Source organism: Symsagittifera roscoffensis, chromosome 1 (assembly GCF_963678635.1).
Source record: "Symsagittifera roscoffensis chromosome 1, txSymRosc1.1, whole genome shotgun sequence".
NCBI lineage: Eukaryota > Metazoa > Xenacoelomorpha > Acoela > Convolutidae > Symsagittifera > Symsagittifera roscoffensis.
The window spans coordinates 57,010,984-57,038,499 of NC_087062.1; the positions used below are offsets into that span (position 1 = coordinate 57,010,984).

Genomic DNA, 27,516 nt, shown 5'->3' on the forward strand with positions numbered 1-27,516 from the left:
TTTTTTCAGATAATTGTAATTGTTTGCATTTAATATATGCAGGCTATGTCAGCTCAGCAAGCTTCAGAAGCGCTCGGTGTAAGTACTACACTAATGTAATTTATTCTGACTACTGAAGAGAAATTCTTAATTTGATAGTTTTTTGTGACGCGATCTAAGTTATCATTCCTAAACGTCAGCTGGAGTCAAGTAACATGCAATTAAAAAGCTCTTTCATTTATTGTAAGAGAAAAACAATTAGAAGTTTTTGCTATTCAGACCATTAATATCTTGTGTACAAATACCCAATCATTCGAATTTTAAGCCGTGAATGAGACAAAATGCATGTTATTTTCCTCTAAAGAGTTTTCTGCCATTTCAGGGAGCTCCAAATGCAGAAAGAACAAGCAATCTCAAAGATTTCAAAGTTTTAGTGGTAAGTTTATTGCCTCTTCGAGTTTTTTTTTAAAACTTAATAATGTCATCAATGTTTAATTTCAAATTGAAATTCAAGTTGATTTTCAGAATTTCGTATTTAAAATCAACTTTGAATTTAGAGCAAGTGCAGAATCAAAAGTGAGCTGGATGCAGATACGGCCATCGAGATATCCAGAGCACTGACCGAGGCGTACGTGAACTATAAGCTCGCTAACTTGCCCGAAAAAGCAGTGAGTTCCTCGTCTACTCATGGCGCTTTATTTTAAATTTTTCGATTTTTTATGCAAGCCTTTTGTTGAGTGATTTCTAATTTCAGGATAACGGTATTCGAGACTCGTACAATCATGCCTTGAAGTCCTTAAAAAGTATGAAGCCAGCGCATCTCAAAACGCAGATTCCAGCGCCACCGCCTCCTGTTGTCCACAAAACTTCGTCAATTTCCAAATCATCTAAAAGAAAAGGAAATGCAAAATCGTCAAGTGAATCGCCAGCTGTAAAGAAAACATCTAAAGAGCTGGCTAATGTTGATACGCCGACCCCAGTTCAATCGTCAAATACTGGAGGATTTTCGATACCTTTTACGCCAACATTCGGAGTGCCCCCTGTGGCTATTCCCGGAACTCCTATTCCTCCTGGGCCTCCCATGATGCCGCAGCCTCCACCGGGTATGTTTCCGACATCTATGCCTCAAATGCCAGTTCCTCCAGTGATGCCGCCTCAGATGCCATTTCAGCCAGGCGTTCCACCTCCTTTCATGCCAGGAATACCGGTGTCCTCTTCGGCCTTTCCAGTTAGTCAAAACGGAGTGTAGCTGAAATTACTTTTCAGATGATCCAAACTGCCATATTTAAAATAGTGTTTGTTGTTTTCGATATGCTTTGAATGTGTATTTAATATTTCTTTAATGTAGGCTTTTTTCACAACGTTTCCTATTCTTCTTGAGGCAAAGGTTCTTCTTGGGTTAAATCTATAACTGAGGTATATTATGGGTAAAAATTGATTTCAGATGCGAATGAGTTCAATCAGTCTGAATATAGCGCAACCAGTTCACATCAAGTTGGTTTTTACGAGCTGAAATTCTGTCACTGAAATCTTTAGCTGAAAACCTCAAACCTTCTATCTTGATTTGTTCTGTCTTTATCTTTTGATTGACAGTCAAGTTACTCGAGTACCCTTGATTTTTATTGATATCACTTATTTCTGCGTTAAAAATCCCTCTTGAATGTGAAAGGTAAGTTGAAAGCTGAATGAAATGGAGTCGCCTTTGAACGTGGACCTGGAACACCCTCTTCCTGAAGATATCCGCAACATGGACAGAGATGACACTGTGTGCAAGTTCTGTGGGGTGTCCTACTTCATACATCATGAGATCAAACAGCTACAGACTGAAGTGAGTGTAGCATGGGGAAAATTTCATCGGATATTTAATCAGTCTGAATTATCTAGTTAATCTGTGAAATCTTTCAAGTAATCTTACTAACTGGTGCATTGTTTTTTTTTTCGTTATTGTCCGACCAACCCGAAGGGATTGGAAGTAACTATGGCCTTGTGTATTTTTTTATGCAAAGTGTGGTGCCTCAAAGAAGGCTCGTACGGAATCAAGTGTGGTATCATTTCAGCCATGGTTGGTATACCATGAAAACAAAAATTGCCTTAGTGTAACAAAAAAATTGTCTGAATATTTTCGTTTATCACACCTATTCTCAGCAGGGGATTGGATCTTGTTAATCACTCACTTGCACGTTTTTGAGTGTCAATGAAGTGAAATGGGCGCAAAAATTGATTCAAAAGGGAATTTTGTTTCGAAGATTACCAACCCGTTAAAAATTGTTGCTATATGCTATCGTTTTCTCAGATAGATTTGGTTATATCAAAGATTTATCAATTTTGAAAGTTGCTCTAATAGTTCTGTTAGTCGGCACTAATATGTCATAAACAAATTTGTCTCATTTCTGATTGCCAACCAATTTAATGCGCTGTTTTGTTGAAACCATAAATTCTGTGATTCTTGTAGTGATTATTTTCCTGGTGTTATTGCTAGTTTTAAGGACTTTTCGGTCGCCGGATAATTTTGTTGTTTTTTTGATGTGAGGACTTTAAAAGAAAGAAAGAAAGAAAGAAAGAAAGCATTCATATCTCCATAAATAGTACTCAACAAGAGGATTGGTGAAAGGCACTTGAAAATTTATCTTATTTTCCAGAATTAAACTTTTTTAATTACACAAGCAAGGATTGTGTTATAGTATGAACTCTCTTTTTTTCAACCTTTACAAATATTGTTGCGACAAAATGGGTTCATTTTGAAAGTGTTCATTTTGATCAATAACCAGCTATTAAGTTCAGCCAACGCAACTTAAAGGCATCATGTATCTGTAGCGTAGACGTAGGGAAGGAGACCCAAACTATTATATTACAAATAGCACTTTAGCTTTAAGGTATCATGTATCTGTAGCGTAGACGTAGGGAAGGAGACCCGCAGCAACATTGAGGGTTCGAACACTGGCAGGGTCGAATGTTTTTAATGAATTTTTTCGTATCCTAGTGAAAATGCGGCCGCTCTATAAATTGAGGCATATTGGTTGGTAATTTTTTTTTCAAATTGACTGGTACTGCTTATGCGTCATAATTGGCTTGCCTCACTTAGCAATTATGTAGACTCATTATTGTCGTGCGTCACTTAGGAAATTTTGCAGACTCAAATTTTTACCCATTCAGTTTTTCTCAGCAGCGTTATCTGGTATATTTTTGCTTGTGTATGCGAAGTGCAACTTCGCCTCTGTAAAATAGGTAAATACGAAAACTTTTTACGAATCAAAAGAACAGGTTCAGATCTAAAACCAAATCTAGAGAACAGATAAATCCCAGACAACAAGTCATTTGCATGTTATTTAGTGCACTTGAAAACGGATAAGACAAACAACAATTTTTTAAAATTCTAAATCAATTTTTTTGCTCAAATTTTTTTCTATAAACTCAAAAAAACAGCGATGTCTCGAAAACTAGAAGGATCAATTTTTTTAGCTTTGATTCGCAGCGCTACTCAGGTTTCCCGATAGTACTTAGGATTAACTAAACAAGGTTAACCTAAATAAAAATTAATAAATTCAAAGCGGCTAAATTCAGTTTTTAAGAGCAATGAACGTAAAGAGTACTCTTTCATAGGTCTTGCTGATTTTTTTACAGCAAAAAGTATTAAAATTTATTCACGTTCAATTTTGATTTTTCGCGGTTTGATTTGTGATTTCTTTTTACGTTCAATGAATTGCTTTTGTTAAAAATAAGGCAAACGCCACTATCGAACAGCAAAATTGTAAAGGTCACAAAAAGTGTGATTGACTTCTAATTTGGAAAATGGAAATTACTTATCAGATTTTTACCTATTTACCCAAGAGTTTTACCTATTGGTCCAATTTTTTCAAATTGGTTTTATTCGCAAAAAAGTATCTTTCAAATTGTTCTACAAATTCAAAGAGCTTTGGGCCATCTATTTTTTTTTCGAAATTCAAAAGTTGACGACTTTTGAAGAAACAGGTCGGTGTTTTTTTCAGTTTCCTTGCAGTCATTACTCTTTTCCAGCTGTCAGTTGGCTGTTTCCTAAAATGTAATTGTTTTTAGTGTTTAAGAAATGAAATTTCGTTGACTGCTCATTTGTACATCAACAGTTATCAATTCTCGCATAAAAGGTTAAGAAGCTTTGATATACGATTCTGCAGTGATGCACCATTAATTTTCTTCCAGCCCGCTGGTTTTTCGAAAGCTTGCAATGACCATCTCTGGGTATTATAGGCAAATTTGTTTTCGGCAAAACTCTAATTCAAAAAAATCGTTGTATTGCAAACTGTTGATCGATTGGAGACAAAATTTGAGTAGATCATACACGAGCAGTTCAGGGACTGACAATATCTTATTGTTCCGACCATTGTAAATGGCGAGGAACTTTGTATTCGGGTGTGTCTTAGTTTTTTTTCCTTTTTGTTTTTCACGCAAAATCAGTTACCACAGATAATCATCGGACTGGGTTGAGTGATATATCATATTAAAGCCCTGAAAGTCGTGATTCAAACCACCTTTTTGAAATTTTTTACCAATGTCGAGAAAAACCGGTTTGAATTTTTTTGTTTTGTGTTTTTTTTCGAGCGAATAAAGCGAGCGAGCCATCTTATTATGGCTGAAAAGCTTATAATAGCTTAATTTAAAATGTTAAAACTTAGGTTTACTTGGGTAACGTTATTTTACGCTGAGTATTTTAAAGCTTTTTTAGAATCATAACTTTCAAAAATTAAAAAATAAAACGAAAAACTTGAAACATTTTTCAATTTTTTTCATATTTATTTTTCGTTTTTCTAGTAATTTTTCTACAAAAATTGTGTTTCGTTTTGCTTATGTTAGTATGGCTGTCGAATAAACCTAATACCCAGTTTGTACCCCAGTTTTTTTTGTACCATGTATACCTAATCCAGCGCGGCGCCGAAAAAAAAACGACAATAATTTAAAAAAAAACTGTTGTATTTTCTTAAAACTATGGTCGGAACATTCTGTGCTACTTGCACAGTAACGGGCTATCTGTGTTATATATAAATTCATCTGATATGCTGTTAAACATACGCTTTTGCAAAGCTCAAACTTGAGCTTCCTCTGCAAAATTCAAATTTGTGTAAGACGTACAGCCGTAAACAAGCAAGCCATTTTGTATAATTGGCTTCACGTGTGTATTTAATTAAAAATTGAATACCGCTCGCGGTACAAAAAAAATCTAATTTTATAAATTGCACCACAAAAAAAACATTAATTTAGTTTTGGCAATATGACGTGAATTTCATTTAGTGTTCCCTCTGACAACTAAATTTTTACACGTTTTTATGGAAGAAAAAACTTTTTACTGCAATAGTTAAATTAGCAGCTTCAGTTTTGTGATCAAAAGTTAGCAAAGTAGTTTTTATCTTTTTTAGTTTAAAACTATTTGAGGCTAAACAACCATGGACATTCAAGAAATCTGACTTAAAATCACTTGGATTGTGACTGCATGCAATTATATCCGTATCAACTGCAAACAGAAGTACCTCCGACGTTTCTGGTTCGCGAGGCATATCATTAGGTTATAAAAGGAAATGAAGTGAACCCAACACAATCAGTCGGAGTTTTCATTATTTATCTGAACGCATTCTTTACTATCAGATAGATAGCTCCCAAAGCAATCCAGGCTATCACCTCGAATTCCATAGAGCTCTAATTCAGTCAGCAAAATTTTCTGATCGAGAGTATCAAATGCTTTTAAGTCAACAGAGAAGCTACATCGCAATGTTTAATCAGAACCGAATCTTGTTTTCTGTTAGTTCATCTAAATCATCTTTATTTGCAAGTTTTCTTCGGTATCTAATTTGGTGCAAAGAAAAATGATTGAATTGTTGTGGGTATGCGAATATACGATCTTTTCGAAAGTTTCGCTACAATTGATAAGTAGCGAAATTGGTCGGTAATTATTTCAATCCGATGCATGCTTTTTATGTTTTCCAAGTTTCCAGTTTCAAAGGACTGATTGATCATATAGGTTAGATAGAGTGCGATAAATTAGGAAGACACTATAGAAATGATGGCTGATTGCATCAAAACCTGCTGATTGTTTCGGCTTATGACTATTTAATGCATTTATTAAGAGTAACGAACGAATGAACTTTTATAGGTTTTGGTGGTTTTCTTTTTCAGGAAAAAGTCTTGAATTTTAATTTAATCTTCACGTATTAATCTTTACGCATTGATCCAATTTTCTCAATTTGGGTTAAATACATGAAAAAAATTTCAATTAAAATTTGTTCTACAAATTCAAAAAGTTTTAAGGACATCGTTTTTTCCTGTTTCTTTGCGTTACTTACTCTTTTCTAACTCAGTTAGCTATGTTAACCTCGTGGAAAAAGCAGGAAAAACAGATGCATTAATTGCAAAGACTTTGATATTGACTTTGACTTTGATATTTGGCGCAGATTTTGGAATTTGGGTCGCTAGAACGTTTTAGAAATTGCGACCAGTTGAACATTTGAACCATTAACGCTTGTGCCTTGATGGTTTACATGTCCTTAATTCGGTACCAATTTCGGTAAGCAGGCCAAATTCCAAAATCTGCTCCAAATATCAAAGTCATTAGTTCTTCGCAATTCATTTATCTGTTTTTCCTGCTTTTTCCACGAGGCTAACATAGCCATTTTAGCTAGAGCGCAAAGATAATTAACGCAAAGTAATTAACAGGAAAAACAGATGTCCTCAAACCTTTTTGAATTTGAAAAAGAAAGCATGCAATCATTGTTTATTTTTGAGCGCTTTCGCACATTGTGTGAATCATCAGAGAAACTATCATCTGGAATGGTCGTCATCATTGCGAACCAGTTAACAAAAAACCAAAACAACTGCACTAGTATATGAGTAAATACAAATATCGCCGATATAAACCGGAACAAAGAAAAGTGTCCATCACAATTTGAGGGTTAGCTGCCGCTGCCTGTATTCTTCGCGTTGGTTCAGTGTCGGTTGTCTCCTTGCGATATACAGGGCCTCAAGCGTTAGAAGTCGTCCTGGATCTTCAGTCTGGTCCAGAATCTTGGAGCAAATTTCGGAAGCGTCTCCGATGCAGTTTTTGAGGTGACTTCCAACGAGTGAGCTGATACGGGCATGTTCTGCTAGTCGGGTCATCAAATGCCCTGTCGTCTGACCGACATAGCTGGATTGCATCCAGAAAGGGTTATTTCGTAAATGAATCGGCTATTCAGATCATCTGGTATCTTGCTCTTCAGGGAAGGTAAGACCGTTTTCATTTTCCGTGTGGTAAACAGAACGCAGGCTTCTGTGATCTTCCTGATACTTCTTCTGATACGATCGGAAATGTGTCCTCTGTATTCCATCAGCAGAGTGGGACGTGACTTCCTTTCTTTGAATTTCGCATCTGTAGCCCGTTGTTCCTTTTGAGAAAATCTTTTACTTATTGCGTTCTCGTTTACTATTGGATCGTAATATGGCGGTGGGTACTGGGTCTTCTCGAACATGCACTTTGCTGAAACTAGTGCATCGTAGAATTTAACAAGCACAATACCAGGGTGTTTTGTTGTGGCTGTACCTCCTCATGTCAACAACTTTTAGGTCCGTGCATTTGCGATGGCAACAGATGAGACATACATTACATCTGATCGAGTAGCCTCGTTTGGTTACCTTGTTTTGGCAGCTCATGCAAACACTTTTATCGGAGCTTGAACTTGCATTGCTAACCGACAGAGTGGTGCCTGCACCGGAAAGGACTCCCTCATATTGACTGAGCCACAAGTTAGCTAAAATAACCGCTAATGCTGATCCCATGGAAACACCGTCGCATTGTTTGTACCATCGACCGTTAGCCATGAAATGCACGTTGGTAACTGCTAAACTCAAAAGGCGAATAAAATTGTCCTTATCAATGGGAGGCTGCTTTTCACTTGCATACAACTTGTCTGCTGCAAGGAGAATCGTTTCCACCACGGGCACCTTGGTATAGAGAATTTCTACATCCATCGAGAAAACCACCTCGTCTGGTTCCAACTCAGCAGCAAAGACGATTCCTCATATCAACAGTGGATGTCTCAATATTCGCACCTGCTATGTCTTGGAAAAACAGTGAAAGCTTGCAATTAAGGTTGTAGCAAATGCTACCCGGCAAGGAGAGCACATGTCTCAGCGGAGTGTCCTTTTTGTGGACTTTGGCGAGACCATACAATCTTGGCGGTGTACCACCTGTTGAACGGAATTCGTTATAGATGCGTTCTGAAATTTTTCCAGCCCGGAAAAGAGAAAGGAGTTCCTGATTGAGGTCTTCCTCAATCTTGATTGTAAGTGGTTTTGCTCCTTCAACCTGCAGTTTTGTGAATTGACGATAGGAGAGGATTTTCTGCAACCTCATGCTGTAGTCTATTTCTTTCATGATGCAGAATCCAGCTCCCTTGTCTAAGGAAACGCTCTGAGGGCATTGTCCATCAGGTGCTTGCTAACCTTCTCCACAAGTCGGTCGGCGCCTTGTTGTTTTGCCGACTTGATATACCAAGTCACAGAGGCGTTGACCTCATTGAGAGTGTCGACACTTGCACCTTCTCTTTTCAATTCAGCTAGAAAAGTATCAGCGTCAGCCAAGAAATGTAGTTCATTAAACTTCGTACGAACGGTGTGCTTGGGTCCCAGTGATAAAACATCGGTAGCCCAGCGTGGGAGTTCAACATCTACAATGGTGCACACAGTGGTTCCAATACCGCGGAGGGGTTTATCCTGCCTCGTCGCAAGACCGGCTATTTTCTTGTCATGACGCTCACATGTTTCTTTGTTCACCTGTCGTGCAAGCGCGCGCGAATGGAACACTACATTCCTCATGTGCTCTGGTAGGTTCAGTTTCGCTATTGTCAACCGCTGCACCGCGAGACGATTACTCGCATCCTTAATTGCTCGCAATGATGCGGCAAGTTCTTTGCGCAACATGCGTCGCTGGAAGTTATGTACAATAGTCTCTTCGAAACACCCAATCTCGGAGACACGGAACTGCAAAAACCCCGGTATCAGGTCGTTCGTGAGACAGTCTCAAAAACCTCTTCCGGTAGACGCTATTTCGATGACAAATAAGGCACTTTCTGTACTTCAGCCAAACGTTCCAGATGTCTCTTTGCTGTAATATCTTCCTCCAAAGTGATGTTGGTAGTAACATTGATACCAGCAGACTGAAAAACAAAGCATACAATCAATGTTTATATCTGAGCGCTTTCGCACATTGTGTGCAGCATCAGAGAAACTATCATCTGAAATGGTCGTCATCATTGCGAACCAGTTAACAAAAAAAACCAAAACAACGGCACTAGTATATGAGTAAATACAAATCTCGCCGATATAAACCGGAACAAAGAAAAGTGTCCATCACAACTTGAGGGTAAGCTGCCGCTGCCTGTATTCTTCGCGTTGGTTCAGTGTCGGTTGTCTCCTTGCGATATACAGGGCCTCAAGCGTTAGAAGTCGTCCTGGATCTTCAGTCTGGTCCAGAATCTTGGAGCAAATTTCGGAAGCGTCTCCGATGCAGTTTTTGAGGTGACTTCCAACGAGTGAGCTGATACGGGCATGTTCTGCTAGTCGGGTCATCAAATGCCGTGTCGTCTGACCGACATAGCTGGATTGCATCCAGAACAGGTTATTTCGTAAATGAATCGGCTATTCAGATCATCTGGTATCTTGCTCTTCAGGGAAGGTAAGACCGTTTTCATTTTCCGTGTGGTAAACAGAACGCAGGCTTCTGTGATCTTCCTGATACTTCTACTGATACGATCGGAAATGTGTCCTCTATATTCTATCAGCAGAGTGGGATGTGACTTCCTTTCTTTGAATTTCGCATCTGTAGCCCGTTGTTCCTTTTGAGTAAACATTTTACTTATTGCGTTCTCGTTTACTATTGGATCGTAATATGGCGGTGGGTACTGGGTCTTCTCGAACATGCACTTTGCTGAAACTAGTGCATTGTAGAATTTGTTCCAAATCGACGTGGTGTTATTGATGCGACAGACTGCACCTTCTTTGATATTTCGCTTTTACAGTTTCGGGGCACATGCCCGGTAGACAACATGAGACCTGTATCCGTGGGCTTGCTATACCAGGCAGTGCTGAGTTTCCCATCTTTACGTTCCACCGTCATGTCAAGAAACGGTTATTTATTGTCCACTTTTTTTTCGCAAGTGAACCTGAGGCACGGGTGTACTTTATTAGCCTGTGACATGATGTCATCAATGTCAGTCACTCTCGCTGTTCTAATAATGTCGTCGGCATACCTGTCAAAACTTTGGCTTTCGGGATGCATACTTGCACTTGAGCGCTGTTGGAATGACAACCACAATACCAGGGTGTTTTGTTGCGGCTGTACCACCTCATGTCATCAACTTTTAGGTCCGTGCATTTGCGATGGCACCAGATGAGACATACATTACATCTGATCGAGTAGCCTCGTTTGGTTACCTTGTTTTGGCAGCTCATGCAAACACTTTTATCGGAGCTTGAACGTGCATTGCTAACCGACAGAGTGGTGCCTGCACCGGAAAGGACTCCCTCATATTGACTGAGCCACAAGTTAGCTAAAATAACCGCTAATGCTGATCCCATGGAAACACCGTCGCATTGTTTGTACCATCGACCGTTAGCCATGAAATGCTCGTTGGTAACTGCTAAACTCAAAAGGCGAATAAAATTGTCCTTATCAATGGGAGGCTGCTTTTCACTTGCATACAACTTGTCTGCTGCAAGGAGAATCGTTTCCACCACGGGCACGTTGGTATAGAGAATTTCTACATCCATCGAGAAAACCACCTCGTCTGGTTCCAACTCAGCAGCAAAGGCGATTCCTCATATCAACAGTGGATGTCTCAATATTCGCACCTGCTATGTCTTGGAAAAACAGTGAAAGCTTGCAATTAAGGTTGTAGTAAATGCTACCCGGCAAGGAGAGCACATGTCTCAGCGGAGTGTCCTTTTTGTGGACTTTGACGAGACCATACAATCTTGGCGGTGTACCACCTGTTGAACGGAATTCGTTATAGATGCGTTCTGAAATTTTTCCAGCCCGGAAAAGAGAAAGGAGTTCCTGATTAAGGTCTTCCTCAATCTTGATTGTAAGTGGTTTTGCTCCTTCAGTCTGCAGTTTTGCTCCTTCAGTCTGCATAACCTTCTCCACAAGTCGGTCGGCGCCTTGTTGTTTTGCCGACTTGATATTCCAAGTCACAGAGCCGTTGACCTCATTGAGAGTGTCGACACTTGCACCTTCTCTTTTCAATTCAGCTAGAAAAGTATCAGCGTCAGCCAAGAAATGTAGTTCATTAAACTTCGTACGAACGGGGTGCTTGGGTCCCAGTGTTAAAACATCGGTAGCCCAGCGTGGGAGTTCAACATCTACAATGGTGCTCACAGTGGTTCCAATACCGCGGAGGGGTTTATCCTGCCTCGTCGCAAGACCGGCTATTTTCTTGTCATGACGCTCACATGTTTCTTTGTTCACCTGTCGTGCAAGCGCGCGCGAATGGAACACTACATTCCTCATTATGTGCTCTGGTAGGTTCAGTTTCGCTATTGTCAACCGCTGCACCGCGAGACGATTACTCGCATCCTCAATCGCTCGCAATGATGCGGCAAGTTCTTTGCGCAACAGGCGTCGCTGGAAGTTATGTACAATAGTCTCTTCGAAACACCCAATCTCGGAGACACGGAACTGCAAAAACCCCGGTATCAGGTCGTTCGTGAGACAGTCTCAAAAACCTCTTCCGGTAGACGCTATTTCGATGACAAATAAGGCACTTTCTGTACTTCAGCCAAACGTTCCAGATGTCTCTTTGCTGTAATATATTCCTCCAAAGTGATGTTGGTAGTAACATTGATACCAGCAGAATGAAAAACAAAGCATACAATCAATGTTTATATCTGAGCGCTTTCGCACATTCTGTGCAGCATCAGAGAAACTATCATCTGAAATGGTCGTCATCATTGCGAACCAGTTAACAAAGACAAAAATTCAAAACAACTGCACTAGTATATGAGTAAATACAAATGTCGCCGATATAAACCGGAACAAAGAAAAGAACATTGGTATAGAGACTTCGGTATAAATTTTGGTATAGATTTTGAATTTGTAGATTAAATTATAATTGACATTTTTTTCATGTATTTAATCCAAATTGAGAAAACTGGATCAATGCGTAAAGATTAATTACGCGAAGATTAAAACAAAATTCAAGATTTTTTACTGACCTTTTGCTGCGAGTCATTGTATGGCCTAGTGCTACTTATATGGTAGACCTGAGTTTTTTTGGTCCAGAACTGACTGATAAACCATGTTTTTGCTTTGTGTTTTCAGATAGCAGAACTGAAGAAAGAATTGGCGCTTCGTGAAAACGTGAAATCAGAAAATGATCATCTGAAAACTGAATCCAAAACATTAAACCAAAAGTTGACTGAATGCAAAAGTCAGCTCTCAATGAATAAGGAGAATTTTGATATACTAGAGGCAAAACTAGCGGAGGAGCAGACCAAAATAGAGAAAGGCGAAAAGGAGTTGAACGCGAAAAACAAAGAAATTGAGAATCTCCTAAGTGAACTTCAATCTCTCAGGTCAGAAAAATTGAACGAGTATTGAAAAGCGGAGTCTTAATCAGCTGATTGGGGTGTAGACAGTGAGCAATTATCAGTTTAAAAGTTGTGATTGGCTTATCATTTTTTGCGTATTTATATATCGGCTTCAATTTATTCAGAAAGCGTTTCAAAGTTTTCAATGCATATGCCATGTTTTACTGAAGGTCAAAAAAATCATAATTCAAAGCTGAAGATTGTGTGATATTTACAGGGAGAAAAACTCGTCAATTGTCAAATTAATCCCGGCTATAGCACAACAATGTCAAAGGCTTAGATCCAACCACTCCGATGTTAGAATGCAAATCGCCGGACTAAACAGCGAGATGTCTCCTCTTTTTCAAAGCTTGAAATCTCATATGCAGAAAACTGAAACTGCCTCAATTCAAGGTAACATGAATAGTTTATTTATTTGACGCTTTTTTTTGCGAATATGAAATACAAAAATCATTTTTTTTACGCCAGATGAATTGTGAAATTGTTCTGAAAACTCAAGTTTCTTGTTTTCAAAAATGGCCCGGCTAAATGCTGTAGTTGAGTGAAGAGATTATTTATGATTTCTATTTGTTTTTAGAAATCGACAGATTAAAACGCGATAAGACGGATTATGTGGGTCAATTGGCGAAGCTAACCGAACAGCTGGAAGAAAGGAACGTGCAATGTACTAAATTGACCTCTGACAATGACGAGTTGCTAGGATTGGAAAAAGCATATGCCCAGCTTAAAGCTATGTATGCCGAATCCCAGCTGCAGAAAACGGGTAAGTTTTTTTGCAACAGACTGTTTCGAATTTTGCAGCATCCAAGACAGAATAGGATTTGTTTTTCCGTTTTTGGTGCAAAAAGAAGATCGTGTACCTGGATTTCTTAGTGATATTTTTTCGAGAAAATGCGCGATAATTCTAATGCGTGATTTTCTGTGAAAAATTCCTTTTTTTTGAAACATTTTCTTGTCCGTGTGAGATGGTGTTTTATTTCAGAAATGGACCAAATTGTAGCTGAGAAAAACGAGGAGCTGCGACGGAAAGCATTTGAAACGGCTCAGTATCAGCAACTCAGCAGGTATGGACTCAATTAATTTCTACGGTTCTATTGCAATGATTAGAATGCTTATATCGTCTTTTTTACAGCAGCAAAGATAGTGAAATGGAAACGCTCAAAAAACAATTGGAGAACAACTCGGCTAGCTTGCAGAAATCCCTTCAATGGTATGAAACCTCCTCAGGCAATAGTATTGTAGTAATATTTCTAAGCTATTAGGATCATATAGAAATATTTAACGGCTAGTGTTTTTCTTCCAGGTACAAGGACGAGGTAGCTGCAAAGAACAGTTCCATAGCAGATTTGGAGGTCGATATCGCCCGACTGCGAGACCAAATGACAAAGAATGAAGCACTGTCGAATAGGAAGTTCGCAGAGACCGAGCAGGCTATAACGGACTATGAGAAAATCAAAGAAGCATTTATCATAGCTAAGAGTGAAAACGAGAGCTTACGTCAGGAGAGGTTGGTGATTTCAGGCGACAGTAGTTCAAACTGGGTTGTTAACTTGATATTTTTAAGTAGGGCCCGTCCATTAGGAAAAAATCCATTTATCGATTAAAGTTCAAAATAGTTGTGAGTGTAAATGAGAATGTTTTTAGCTCTGGATAATTTTCAAAAGTTTCTACAACGGGAAAAATAAATAGTAAAACTGATTGTTGAACAGTTTTTAATTATGTTTTATTAATATAGAGAGGTGTTGATCGCTGCGCACCAGAGAAGATTAGAAGAACTGCAGGAGAACTTCCGCCAGCGACTTAACTCGGGAGGGACTGACTTTGAAGCCAAGGTCAGTGTGGAGGGTTGAAATAACATTGTCGCTAATGCATGTCCACTATGAAAGTTATTTGTTCTTGGCATCTTCTAGGAGAGCATTTTTTGTTTTGACCAAAGACGAGTTGTTTACGCAAGCAAACTCAGGTTTTATATTACGAGTTTATATTACGAGCAAAACTTAAAACTCATATCCGAGTGAGAGGGTTAGCATCCCGTGGAAGGGTTTTAAGTGTAAATGAACCAAGTGATTTTAACTTATTTTGTTCTTGATGTTTTTTCGTTAGTTTTGTTTTTCAAGAAAAGTTGTTCACGCTCTAAATTTGATTTTCCGTGGTTTGACTTATGATTTGTCTCTAGGTTCACTTCATTTATTTTTCTTAACACGAGCCAGCTTGCGAGCGTTAGTGTATTAGTACGAACCTTCTTTTTATGTAGCCTAACTCGCAAATAAAAGTGTTCATTGCAAGTGCTCTTTTATTTGGTGGCACTTTTGCTATGAGCACGATCTGTAGCATTGGATATTTCATAGAAGCTGTTCTCTGCTTTATTTGTAGCAAGCGCTTGTCATTAATTAAGCGTCCCTGACTGAGTGGTTAATGCGTGAGACTCATAATCTCTAAGTCGCAGATCGAATCCCAGACATAGCCGAATTTTTTCCTAATTTGAGGCTTATTTCTTTTTTTTTATAGTGTTTGCGAAACGCAGCTGCGCCCCTGTGTAAAGAAGGCAAATTCCACTATCGAACAGCAAAAGGTCACGAAAAGCGTGAAAATGTCATGATAAATGTCAATTTTTAGAAAATGCTTTACGAAGCTCTTATTTTAAGAAAAAATTACCTATTGATTCAATTTTCTCTAAAAAGGATAAATTAACGAGAACAGTGCCAGTGATATACAGTATTCGAAATTTGAAGGGCTTCAACGAGCTTTAATTTTTCTTCGGAATTTGAAAGACGAAACATTTTCAATCAAGTTTTCTCGTTTTCCAGATTCTTTTTACGCTTGCGATTAGCAAGCGTTTTCATATCGGAATATAAACGTGTTTTCGGGTTAACAACTAGTTTAAGAAATTCAGTTGGATCAATTAGTGTCCTGATGACAACAGGAGAGAATGTCTGGCAACATAATTCTTGTGAGCATGTCTGCATTTCAAATGGGCGTTCCTTTCGATTTTTTGCGTTTAGTTGTAAATCAACACTTCTTTTTGATTTCATTTTTCGCTCAATATTTTTTGCTTTTTATTGTCACTTTAAGGGTTGCTTCGGCTGAATTGGTTTCGGTTGATGTTACATCTGCTTAGTTGCCTCATAAGTTGTCGTTTAAAGGATCATTTTTTAAAAATTAATTAGTGCTTACGGATAAATCATAATAAAACTTCATGGCTCAGATTGTTGTTTCATAGCTCTTTTTTTCGGCTCAACAGTCGTCTAATCAAGTTTTGTCTGCTCAGTACCCGCTTGATGAATTTTGTTTGCTAATGCTAATTTAACTCTGGGAATTGTGTTTCGCAGTATCTTTCCTCAAATTTAACCGTATTTTGCACAAAAATAAAAGAAATCAATTTTAAAACAATTTTCGGCTCAGGCAGTCGTGTTTCATCCTATTTTTGACTCTAGCTGCCCTGTTATTTTTTAATCGCAAGTGGTTAACTTTTTCAACTGTCTGTTGACTGTTTCCCTTTTATTTTTGCTCCCGTTTGCCATTTTTTCTTGCTAAGTCTTCATCACATCGTTTTCAGTCTAAATGAAAATCCGTGACGATGAATGAAATAATTTGGCGTTTTAATAATTCTTCCTTATTGCTTCAATAAAACTAAAATGGTAAATAATTAATCGAAAAAGTTAGTAGCAAGGTTGCTCCCATAAGCGCGGAGACCCGAAGGACCCGACTGCCTCTTAAGGTGTCTGAATTATTTTTTCTGGTAAAAAAAGATGAAATTTATAACAAATTTGGATTTTGATTGAAAATCTTGCTCGCAACCTTTTTAAGCCCAAAATGATGCACTTTACGTCTGCTTGCACAATAATCAGTGAATAAGCCTGGTTACAGGTGAAATATCGTTTCATATTTGAGCTCATAGCTTGGATATTTTTCTGGAGGTATAAAAATTCCTTTGAATTAATATTCGAAAGTAACTTAAAGAAAAAACATCCCCAGGCACTTATAATGCGATGCTTTCTTGGATTTGCTCACATCAGAGAATTTTTGTGACTCTAAGTTTCAAGTGGATTTGATTGTCACTATTCAGTTGACTGTGACTCTAGACCAGTGTTTTACTAACTGGCCAAAATTTCCCTAAAGTTTTGTTTTTATTGCTTTCTTTGCCTCTATCAGAATATTTAAACTGGTGTTTTTTTTAACTAAATCTGCTGTTCAATCTTTGCGTGTGTTTTATCTTTTTTATTTTTTTAATTTCAAGTTATTTTCTTTTAAATTTCAAAAGTTTTTTTCGCTTTTTGTTAAATTTATTGCATGTTTTAAGCTCCCCTTTGCAATTTTTTTGCTGTGTGATTGCAGTGTTGCTTGGCCTTACTGCCGAAATTTTAAACTTTATTATTTTTTGCAGCTAAAGGAGAGTTTGCTGAACGAACGAGAGAAGTTTGCGAGACAGAAGCAGATGATTTTGGACTCAATGGCCGAAAGTCATAAAATTGTAAGTCGTATTCAGTTTGTTATTAGGTTTTAAGCTTGTGATAATCAAGAAAATGATTTATTTTTGTTTTCAGGAGCTTGACATTGAACGGCAGAAATTCAATGAGCTTCAAGGAAATCAGAGCAAAATAGTTGAAGCTACAAGAAATGAGGTACGTTTTTGGCAAACTTTATTTCAGCCTTGCAAGATTTTTCAAAATCCATAATGTCAATTTGTGTTACAAATTAGGTAATATGACCGGCAGTTTCTGTTATTGACCTGATTATTGTCTTTTAAAATGCATTTTATGCGCTTTACTTTAGCGCCCATCATTTGCTGAGTCAGAGAGATAGATGCTTTATACGTTTTTAAGCTCCATTGTGGGATTTCTGTTTTGCTTGTTGGCCAAGTGCAGCTTCGCCTCCCTGTCGAAGTTTGAACTTCTTTTTTTTCGTACTAGATGATCTCATACGCCCGAGAGGAAGCAAAAGCCTTGCAAGCTACCATATCTAGTCTAAAGAGAGATCTGCAGGTCACAAAAAGTAGCTGTGATGAGAAACTGGAATCGAAGCACAGAGACTTAGAATTGGTCACCCAGAGGCTAAGAGCGGCAGAAGAGAAGTTGAACGAACAACAGAGTATGGAACACAAACTTAGCGCGGATGAGGCGAACAAATTAGAAGACGTGCTGAGGGAAAATGAAGTTCTGGGCGGAGAAAGAAATCAGTTGAAGTCGAAACTGGAAGAAGCTCTATCTGAAGTGAGTTTTGTTAATCGAAGATTCTGATATAAAAAAAAACAATCGTTATAACTTGAAAATCTTGATTTGTATCTGAGAAGTGCTTTTCAAAGGCTGATGACGTGATGCTAAACATTTATAAAATGTACAAAAATAGTCGATTGCTGTTCAAATAGCCCAGAATTCTACGACCAGAGCAAAAAATTACTGAGAAGAAATTTTTTTTTGTGAAGCAGTAGGTGTCTAAACTTATAAACTTAAATTGCGTAGTCAAACAAAAGAAACTCGCAACAAAAGGCAACTCACAAAATTTAAGGAAAGACAACCGCTAATTTAGATAGTTTGAATGAACCTTTATTTGTGGTAGTTGAATTTTGGTGCAATAAAACAGATTCCATTTTTCACAGCTTTTGTGGTCGGAACAATAATTAGTGGCAGTTTTTCAAATGAGCAGTCTTAAAAATTACAAAAAATGGGAGATATTGGTTGATTGCTTAGTTATTTTCCTGAATCAGGCGAAGAGATTAGAAATAGGTATCTCATTTTAGGTGAAAAGCTTACAAGACACCGTGCGACGAGAATGCGAAGAGCGCTTTGAGTTGACCGAAGCATTATCAGATGCGAGAGAGACGCTACTGAAAAACCATCTGATTAATGGAGATAGAACCAACTCAAACGCCCAGATGGTAAACAAACACACCATGCACAATGGGTCGACACGGTTACCCGAACTCAACCAGTTTTCGTTCAACAATGATGCCTCTCAAAACGGATATCACATGAATGGAAACGATAAAATAAGGACCGATTTGCCCCCTAAAGCACCGATGATATCATCGCGCTCTCAGCAAATGCAGTATACAAAAGAACCCACTCCGCCACAGCCCGAAAGCAGAGACGGCTCCTCACATCGCAGTTTCCCCCGAAAGGGATCGACTCAAAGTCGAGCAAGTGTATCTTCACACCATTCAGTAGCATCGCAGCCCCAAGATAGAACTATGGCACTATATCGCGCGGCTAAATTGCAAAGCAATAGAAGCACTAGCTCCTCAAACTCTCAGAGTGAATGCAAACCAGGATCGAACAACTCTAATGGTGCTAAAAACGAGTTTAAAACTATGCTTAACTTGGCTATGCGAAGAGGCAGCTCTCAGTAGTGTTTTTGTTCGAAATCTCAAAGAGATTTTCAGAGAATAAGTGTTTTGTTACACTACAATGATAACTTGCCATATCTGACTTTCTTGATTGTTTCTGGGGCCTTAAATAGTTACCACTTTAAAAAGTTTCTTTCTTCAAAATTGAAAATTGTAAATATGTAAATAATGAGTCGATTTCAAAATTACGCTTGTGTGAGCGAATCAAGAAGTTGTGTTAATTAGCTATCGAGAAATTTAAAATATTCCATAAAAAAGTGTTTTTCATGCGCTTCAAACATTATCATTATCTTGCGTAACATTTTTTGTCAGTTTTAAATAAAAGTTGAAAGTTTGCCGCGGTTTTTTTTCTTACTGCATCGAGCTGATAGCAGCTTACATAAAAATGTTATCCATTATCACAATCGTGTTGATGGCCAATGTCATCGCAGTTGATAGTTGGTTCACACCTATGCGGAAACTGGCCAGGACCAGCATCCTCACTGCGCCGCCCAAGGAAGTTCACGAAGTGCCTCCTCCTTGTGACCGACTGGGCTACGAGTGCTTCGAGGAATCAGTTTAACTAGAGCAATACAATATTAATAGTGCAATAGGCGGAACAACATCTTGTATTTTGTTAGTCCTTTTTTATTGAGTGAAGCGGGCTATCCTTAGACAGGCTACATAGCCTTTGATAGTTCCTCTGCGATTCGGAAATTGTTATTTGTCATTGTAATGAGTTTAAAGCTTTTCTAGACGGGTAGAAGGTTCTATGCAAGTCGATTTAAACTGATTTTTTTCTGAATAAATCAATTATTTCGAAGTTATCGGGTAATATTTCAATAAAATATGATAAAATAACTGAGTAAGATTGATAATTGAACTATGTTGGGTCAGATTTAGGGTTTTCGAAAAAATTTTGAAGCCAAAAATTTTTGAAAAGTTCCCTTAAAACACCGAAAATCACAAGACATTATCCGATTTAGACAACAAGGACTCTTTATAAATTTAGGTTTTCGGAGCGCTACCCCTTAGCGCTTGTATTTACTATGTGCCAAAGGGGCCTTGGATAATTTACGGGTTGGCGGGTGATTTATTCATGTCGGATATGAGTTGAGACTGACAATTGATAAGCACCTAATAAATTAAGTATTGAAATCCGACCAAAAATAATTTCGCGTAGAGTTAAAATGATCCTCTCGTCAAGTGCAACATCTCGGCCAACCACTGCTTCGAGTGGCAGAAGACGAGACTGCCGATTCCGAAGAAAACTCCCTGTGGGGAAGAGAGTGAGTTCTGGCACTGTGACCTCTGTGATGATGACAAGAGGAGATGTATTGCATGGGTGGAGACTATTCCTAGAATCCAGTGTTTCTTCGACAAGGATCTCTGAAGTCTTTCACATTAAATCATCAAACTAAACATTATGCTTGTGGTGTATTATGTAACAGTTATCAATAAAAAGCATGTTCTGTGTATTCTCAATTTTCTGAAATGAGGACAATGGCAATTCATTTATTTTAGAAGCGAAGAAATTCTGTTTGGGGGCAAATATATTTTTCATTAAGATGAGCTTTGATCATGTTCGTGCGAGGTAAACTTCATTCCAGAGCCTCAGCTGTCAAAAGAGGCATTAAATTGTACCTGAGCTGTTTATTATTTATATTATACCTATAGTGTTGGATCTCCTTATTTGAATGTACATGACACTGAAGTCTGCTAGTTGTTCTCAGCAATCCTAGTTTGTATAAATATTTTCTCCCGAGCGGCAGTCACATGTATCGTGCTAGAGTATGCTTTTGTTCAAGGATTACTTCATGAACTTGCTATTTATATTTTACTACACTTCGTCCTTCGTTTTTTCGTTGACAGTAAACGAGGCTTCGGCATACCCTGTAAATAGAACCGTAAAAACTGAAATTAGTAAGAATAAGCCAAAACCAATAAATTCTCGACAATCGAATGGGGAAATTGTTCCAGGTAAGACTAACCTTAAATTTTTTAAAATTCGGATGTCAAAGCTTTTATTACGCATGTGATTAGCAAGCGGTATCAAATCTTGTCATTGACTAACTTTAACAGGTCTAAGAAAACCACTGAATCATTCATGTGCTTCAATTAAGCGCAGTGAATGCGTCCGTGCTTGCGTTGAACTGCCCGGTTCGAATCCAGCAAACGGAAAGATGTCAGACAAATAAATCGTTTCCGTCTTATCAAGTGTCTGTTTACTTTTTTGCGTAAAAAACTGCTACAGATTTAAGCACTAATCACTGAAACTGAAAATCGTTTTGATGTAATCCTGTGATGATGCACGTAATTGAGTTCCACCAAGATTTTTTTTTGGTTTTTTGGGAAAAATAGCATGCGACTTGAGGACGACTTGTGTTTATTTTGTTTTTTTTCTTCCTTCTCTCAGACAAAGGAAAGCGCTGAATGATACATCTGAGAACAACTGATTGCTACAATTGATTTGAGTTTGTCAAAGCAGTTTTAATGAATCATTAGTATCTGAAAGCTGGCATACTTATTTGTCTTGCAAAGATTGCGAAGCTACTTGAGTACTCTGCGATTCAAGCGACTGAAAACTTTATCTGTACGGTGGTTTTTTGTTTTGGTTGTTTTAGAAAGGTTACTTGACCTCAGATTTCACTGTTTTCTTTTGACTTTTGATGTATTCATAATTTCAAGTCAAGTTCATTTTCCAAAGTTACGGAAGCGCGAAAACCAAATAGCGCGGAAACCAGACTTGGCTTTTAAATTTAAAAATTATATTTGATTATTTAGATAATCTGCGGAGTAAAAAAATTACCTAGTAGACCTGTTTGTTACAAATCGTGGTAGTTTTAGAACAAAAGGCCACCATCCATAATTCTTGAAATTCAAAAATTGTTGAGGTATATTTAGGCTAAATTTTTGTACTCATTGTGAAAAACCACAGATTGATTGTGACATCGAAAAGTGCTGTCCCGTAACTAAGGTGTTTGCAAGTTGGTTGGTTTTAAAATTTAATGAGTGTTTTTTTTGTAGATTAATCGAATTGAGTTTCATCGAATTGACTATTCCTAGAATCCAGAGTTTCTTCGACAAGGATCTCTGAAGTCTTTCACATTAAATCATCAAACTAAACATTATGCTTGTGGTGTATTATGTAACAGTTATCAATAAAAAGCATGTTCTGTGTATTCTCAATTTTCTGAAATGAGGACAATGGCAATTCATTTATTTTAGAAGCGAAGAAATTCTGTTTGGGGGCAAATATATTTTTCATTAAGATGAGCTTTGATCATGTTCGTGCGAGGTAAACTTCATTCCAGAGCCTCAGCTGTCAAAAGAGGCATTAAATTGTACCTGAGCTGTTTATTATTTATATTATACCTATAGTGTTGGATCTCCTTATTTGAATGTACATGACACTGAAGTCTGCTAGTTGTTCTCAGCAATCCTAGTTTGTATAAATATTTTCTCCCGAGCGGCAGTCACATGTATCGTGCTAGAGTATGCTTTTGTTCAAGGATTACTTCATGAACTTGCTATTTATATTTTACTACACTTCGTCCTTCGTTTTTTCGTTGACAGTAAACGAGGCTTCGGCATACCCTGTAAATAGAACCGTAAAAACTGAAATTAGTAAGAATAAGCCAAAACCAATAAATTCTCGACAATCGAATGGGGAAATTGTTCCAGGTAAGACTAACCTTAAATTTTTTAAAATTCGGATGTCAAAGCTTTTATTACGCATGTGATTAGCAAGCGGTATCAAATCTTGTCATTGACTAACTTTAACAGGTCTAAGAAAACCACTGAATCATTCATGTGCTTCAATTAAGCGCAGTGAATGCGTCCGTGCTTGCGTTGAACTGCCCGGTTCGAATCCAGCAAACGGAAAGATGTCAGACAAATAAATCGTTTCCGTCTTATCAAGTGTCTGTTTACTTTTTTGCGTAAAAAACTGCTACAGATTTAAGCACTAATCACTGAAACTGAAAATCGTTTTGATGTAATCCTGTGATGATGCACGTAATTGAGTTCCACCAAGATTTTTTTTTGGTTTTTTGGGAAAAATAGCATGCGACTTGAGGACGACTTGTGTTTATTTTGTTTTTTTTTCTTCCTTCTCTCAGACAAAGGAAAGCGCTGAATGATACATCTGAGAACAACTGATTGCTACAATTGATTTGAGTTTGTCAAAGCAGTTTTAATGAATCATTAGTATCTGAAAGCTGGCATACTTATTTGTCTTGCAAAGATTGCGAAGCTACTTGAGTACTCTGCGATTCAAGCGACTGAAAACTTTATCTGTACGGTGCTTTTTTGTTTTGGTTGTTTTAGAAAGGTTACTTGACCTCAGATTTCACTGTTTTCTTTTGACTTTTGATGTATTCATAATTTCAAGTCAAGTTCATTTTCCAAAGTTACGGAAGCGCGAAAACCAAATAGCGCGGAAACCAGACTTGGCTTTTAAATTTAAAAATTATATTTGATTATTTAGATAATCTGCGGAGTAAAAAAATTACCTAGTAGACCTGTTTGTTACAAATCGTGGTAGTTTTAGAACAAAAGGCCACCATCCATAATTCTTGAAATTCAAAAATTGTTGAGGTATATTTAGGCTAAATTTTTGTACTCATTGTGAAAAACCACAGATTGATTGTGACATCGAAAAGTGCTGTCCCGTAACTAAGGTGTTTGCAAGTTGGTTGGTTTTAAAATTTAATGAGTGTTTTTTTTGTAGATTAATCGAATTGAGTTTCCAAACACATACAAACCAAAAAATTTCAATCGGAAATGAAGTTCCGGAAATTCCGTTTAGGGAAGCTCGTGGAACGGTTTGCATTTTGAACAACTATAGGATTGTTGAGCCATGAAAACTCTGAAAAGCATCAATGAGTAAACTATAATTGATTATGGTCTAACTAATTTCTTTATTGAGGTTTTTTAAAGATTTTTTTATTGTGATCAGATTGTATAATTTTGCCAAAATAGGTCGTTTTGGGAGGAATCTTGTTCTACTTTCTGCCTCAAGCGATTAATTATAATTTAGTGAGTGTAGATAACAATTCGCTCCTTCTGAAGATCAGTTTTTTTTTACTTTTAGCTTTCATCTTTTGTAAACATCTTTAAATTAGTTTGATATTATTGATTCGGCGCAACTTTATTACTTTTTCAACATAACTTTGATTAACTGGCTTACAACAACTGTGACTTGAATTCCTGAAAATTTTCACGAGATGAGATATCTTTTAACGGTAGCAGGACAACCTACCCTATTCCAAATTACCCTATGGCAATATGGGACGGCCCTTTGTATACGCTAAAGCATTGAAAATTTTTAAAATTTTCTTTTCTACTAGCAAGGAATATAACGTTAGTGAAGTTTCTTTCTAAAGCGAAAAAAGCGCACCGCATTGCCCATACAACCAATTATACCTACCGCCATTTAGCTGTTTCAAAAGCGATAGTGAGCTCCGATGACCGCGGTTAGTTCGGCAGACAGAACCAAAAGATAACAGTTATTTTACATTTGGATTGCTCAAATTTTTTTGTTTTGAACACCTGTAAATAATACGTTTTAAAACTTAGTTTCAACATGTTGCATTTGGCAACTAAACTTGTGACAGGCTTTCTTTCTTTTTTTCGCAAACTACATTTCTATTAAGAAAGCTTGGTAATTTATTGATAATTGCAAGTAATGGTAAATGCCCCGTTCTTTTTCACTTGTTGTTTATAAAAAAGCATAAGTTACATCAAGAATTTTCGTAGAGAATTTTTTTTCGTTTTATTAGAGTTGCCTACTGTTTTTTGTCGCCTGTTTTCTGACAACTCTATACTTTCTTTTCATTGGTTAGTTTGAATGTTTGAATTATCATTGCTGTATAAGTTTGTGTGACGATTATGCATCGAACAGATTTTTGGGCTTTATTTTTCTTAAAATAAACACGAGTCATTTATAATAAACACGAGTAATTTCAAATGATTTTTTCAGTAATCATTTGAAATTATTATCGACTTCAAATCTAACTGTTATTAAAGCAATTTTGTTACAGAGTTTAATTACTAAGAAAACTAGCCCCTATCACAAAATAATTTGCTTTTGGGTCACACATTACTAAAAGTTTGTCAATTTTTCCTCAAATTTTTTGTTACATGCAGTTTTTCGTTGTAGCTGTTTTGGTTTTTAGTATAACAACTTGTTCACCAAATTCGTTGATTCGTTTGCTCAATTAACTTTTAAAACATATCAATTTTATGGCGTTTGGTCGCGTTTTGCGCCGTATGATCATCTGAAGTTTTAGTTTCCCGTGTTGACTTTTTTTTCATGAAAATTGTTTTTTGCTCATTGGTCTGTTTAGTTTTTGTTTTCTATACTACAGTTGTAAAAAAATGACGTCAAACCTCATTTAAAATTTGATTGGTTTTCTTTTCACGTTTTTAAAAAAAATTTCATTTCAGTCCAATTGATGCAAAACGCGAAAGCCTAGTGATTTTGTTCTTCTACATACTTTCTTACTATTGAGATTCTTTCAAGGCAACCTCGAAACGCAATTTTTGGAAACTCTAAGTTTTTAATGTCTTTTTTTCCCATTTCTATACTTTCGCTAATGTTTGTTAGCTAGCTTTAAATGCTTTGGGTAGAACGCAAGTTGTGCGATTATCCCCTTCGCTTCTGTGTCTTCTGTGTGTGTTTTACCCATAACATCGTTATATCCTGCTCAAATCATCTCTCATGGATTGCTTTCCTTATTTTGTTACTTGGGTTGGGAATGTGAGTTTTGTTTTAGAAAAAATGTATGTAGTAACCAATTGATACAGTGTTCCAGAAGGGTTTCAAAATCAATTGGGCCAATCTAAATAAGGATAATCTGGGAGGGGGGGGGGGGGATAGGAAGGGTTACTAAGCAAACTATTTTTTTCTCGCAAACTACTTGTCTATTGAAAAAACCTGGTAAAGTATTGATAATTGCAAGATATGGTAAATGCCCTGTCCTGTTTCTCTTGTTGTTTATAAAAAGAACATAAGTCACATAAAAAATCTTCGTGAATAAAGTTTTTTCTATTTTTTTGAACTTCTACTGATTTTTGTCGCTTGTTTCTTAGCAACTCTTTACCTCTTCTTCATTGGTTCAATAAATTAGTTTTGATGTAGACTTTAGTTTGACGATTATGCATCAAACAAGTTTTTGGGCTGAGTTTTTTTTCAATAAACATGAGTCGATTTTTTTCAGTAACCATTTGAAATTATATCGACTTTAAATCTAAGTGTTATTACGGCAATTTTGTTTCAAAGTTCAATCACTAAGAAACCTAGCCTCCATCGCAAAGTAATTTGATTTTTAGTTAACACATTACAAAAATCGATTTTTCTTTAAATTTTTTTGATACATGCAGTTTTTCGTTGTAGTTGTTTTGATTTTGAGTATAAAAACTTGTTCACCAAATCGTTGATTCGTTTGCTCAAATTACTTTTAAAATATATCGTTTTCCCGGCTTTGGGTCGCGTTTTGCTCTGTATGATCACCACAAAGTTAAGTTTCCCGTGTTGAGTTTTTTTTCTTGAAAACTGTTTTTGGCTCAAGGGTTTGTTCAAGTTTTGTTGTCTATGCTACAGCTGTAGAAAATTTGCGTCGAAACTAATATAAAATTTAATTGGTTTTTTTTTCCACGTTTTTCAAAGAAAACTTTATTCCAGTCAAACTGATACAAAACACGAAAGCCTAGAGTCTTCTTTTTTCAATTTCGCTACTTTCGCTAACTTTTCTTAGCTAGCTTGCCATGCTTTGGGTAGAATTTAGCGCAATTTGTGCAACTATCCTCTACGCTTCTGAGTATGTTTTACCATAGCATCTTTAGATCCTAATCAAATCATCTCTCATGGATTGCTTTCTATATTTTGCTACTTGGATTGGGAATGTGAGTTTTATTTTTAAGAAAACAATATGTAGTAACCGATTCATACAGTGTTCCGGATGAGTTCGAAAATCAATTGAGTTAATCTAAATAGGGCCAATCTAGGGGGGATAGAAAGGGTTACTAGGTTTTTGAAGTAAAAAAAAAACTCGCACGCTCAAGAAAATTCGAGAACCGCCACCTTGATATAGGGACCAGTTTTGAGTTTATGTAAGTGCTATCAATTCTTCTAGATAGACACCAGTTTGAGTTTATGTAAGTGCTATCAATTCTTCTTTCTGTCTGGGGACCTGCTGTCTTGACCTTGCGATCTCTGATGTCCGATGGGATCTGAAATAAAAGAGTGCAGTAAGATTTCGATTTGATGCCTAACAGTTTGCCAATAATAAAACTTATTAACAACCTTTTGAATTTCCAAACTTACGACTTTAACATGGCGCAGCCAGCAGAGAAAAAAGGAGGGGGGAAAATCCATTAAATATAGTAGCATTTTGGGAAACACGAACGCCGGAACCTCCAGTATATTGGGAGGAGTGGATAATTAAATTTCACTGGGGGATGATAGCAAAATACGACATTGATCCCGATGATTTCTATTTTGCGAGTACGCTAAATGCGGCGGCTATCACGGGGTTGCCTGAAGAATTCAATGGGAAAAACCGTATCGATTCGGAAAAGAAGTTAAAGTCTAACTTGTATCTTTGTATCGGAGATGAGGCGCAACG

General features: G+C 37.2%; 2 protein-coding genes across 2 annotated transcripts; both read left to right on the plus strand.

Moving 5' to 3' along the window:
- Positions 1-1,323, plus strand: LOC134856833 (formin-2-like). The gene is made up of 4 exons (XM_063873122.1): positions 1-78; positions 362-415; positions 537-647; positions 734-1,323. Exons 1-4 carry the CDS (start codon positions 37-39, stop codon positions 1,226-1,228), a joined length of 702 nt encoding a protein of 233 aa, XP_063729192.1. The 5' UTR covers positions 1-36; the 3' UTR covers positions 1,229-1,323.
- A 104-nt stretch (positions 1,324-1,427) lies between these two features.
- LOC134846186 (uncharacterized) lies at positions 1,428-19,134 on the plus strand. The gene is made up of 12 exons (XM_063863439.1): positions 1,428-1,807; positions 12,296-12,549; positions 12,782-12,957; positions 13,142-13,327; positions 13,547-13,628; positions 13,697-13,774; positions 13,868-14,071; positions 14,300-14,396; positions 16,949-17,035; positions 17,109-17,186; positions 17,475-17,774; positions 18,302-19,134. Exons 1-12 carry the CDS (start codon positions 1,670-1,672, stop codon positions 18,908-18,910), a joined length of 2,289 nt encoding a protein of 762 aa, XP_063719509.1. The 5' UTR covers positions 1,428-1,669; the 3' UTR covers positions 18,911-19,134.
- Positions 19,135-27,516: the final 8,382 nt, after the last annotated feature.

What these genes read in the sequence shown, in the direction of transcription:
- LOC134846186 (XM_063863439.1), top strand. Translation starts at nt 1,670, where the DNA reads ATGGAGTCGCCTTTGAACGTGGACCTGGAACACCCTCTTCCTGAAGAT. An exon ending in CAGTATCAGCAACTCAGCAG is followed by an intron (nt 13,629 to 13,696) that starts GTATGGACTCAA and finishes TCTTTTTTACAG; the next exon opens with CAGCAAAGATAGTGAAATGG. An exon ending in GGACTGACTTTGAAGCCAAG is followed by an intron (nt 14,397 to 16,948) that starts GTCAGTGTGGAG and finishes TATTTTTTGCAG; the next exon opens with CTAAAGGAGAGTTTGCTGAA.
- LOC134856833 (XM_063873122.1), top strand. Translation starts at nt 37, where the DNA reads ATGCAGGCTATGTCAGCTCAGCAAGCTTCAGAAGCGCTCGGT. An exon ending in AAGCTTCAGAAGCGCTCGGT is followed by an intron (nt 79 to 361) that starts GTAAGTACTACA and finishes CTGCCATTTCAG; the next exon opens with GGAGCTCCAAATGCAGAAAG. An exon ending in CTAACTTGCCCGAAAAAGCA is followed by an intron (nt 648 to 733) that starts GTGAGTTCCTCG and finishes TTCTAATTTCAG; the next exon opens with GATAACGGTATTCGAGACTC.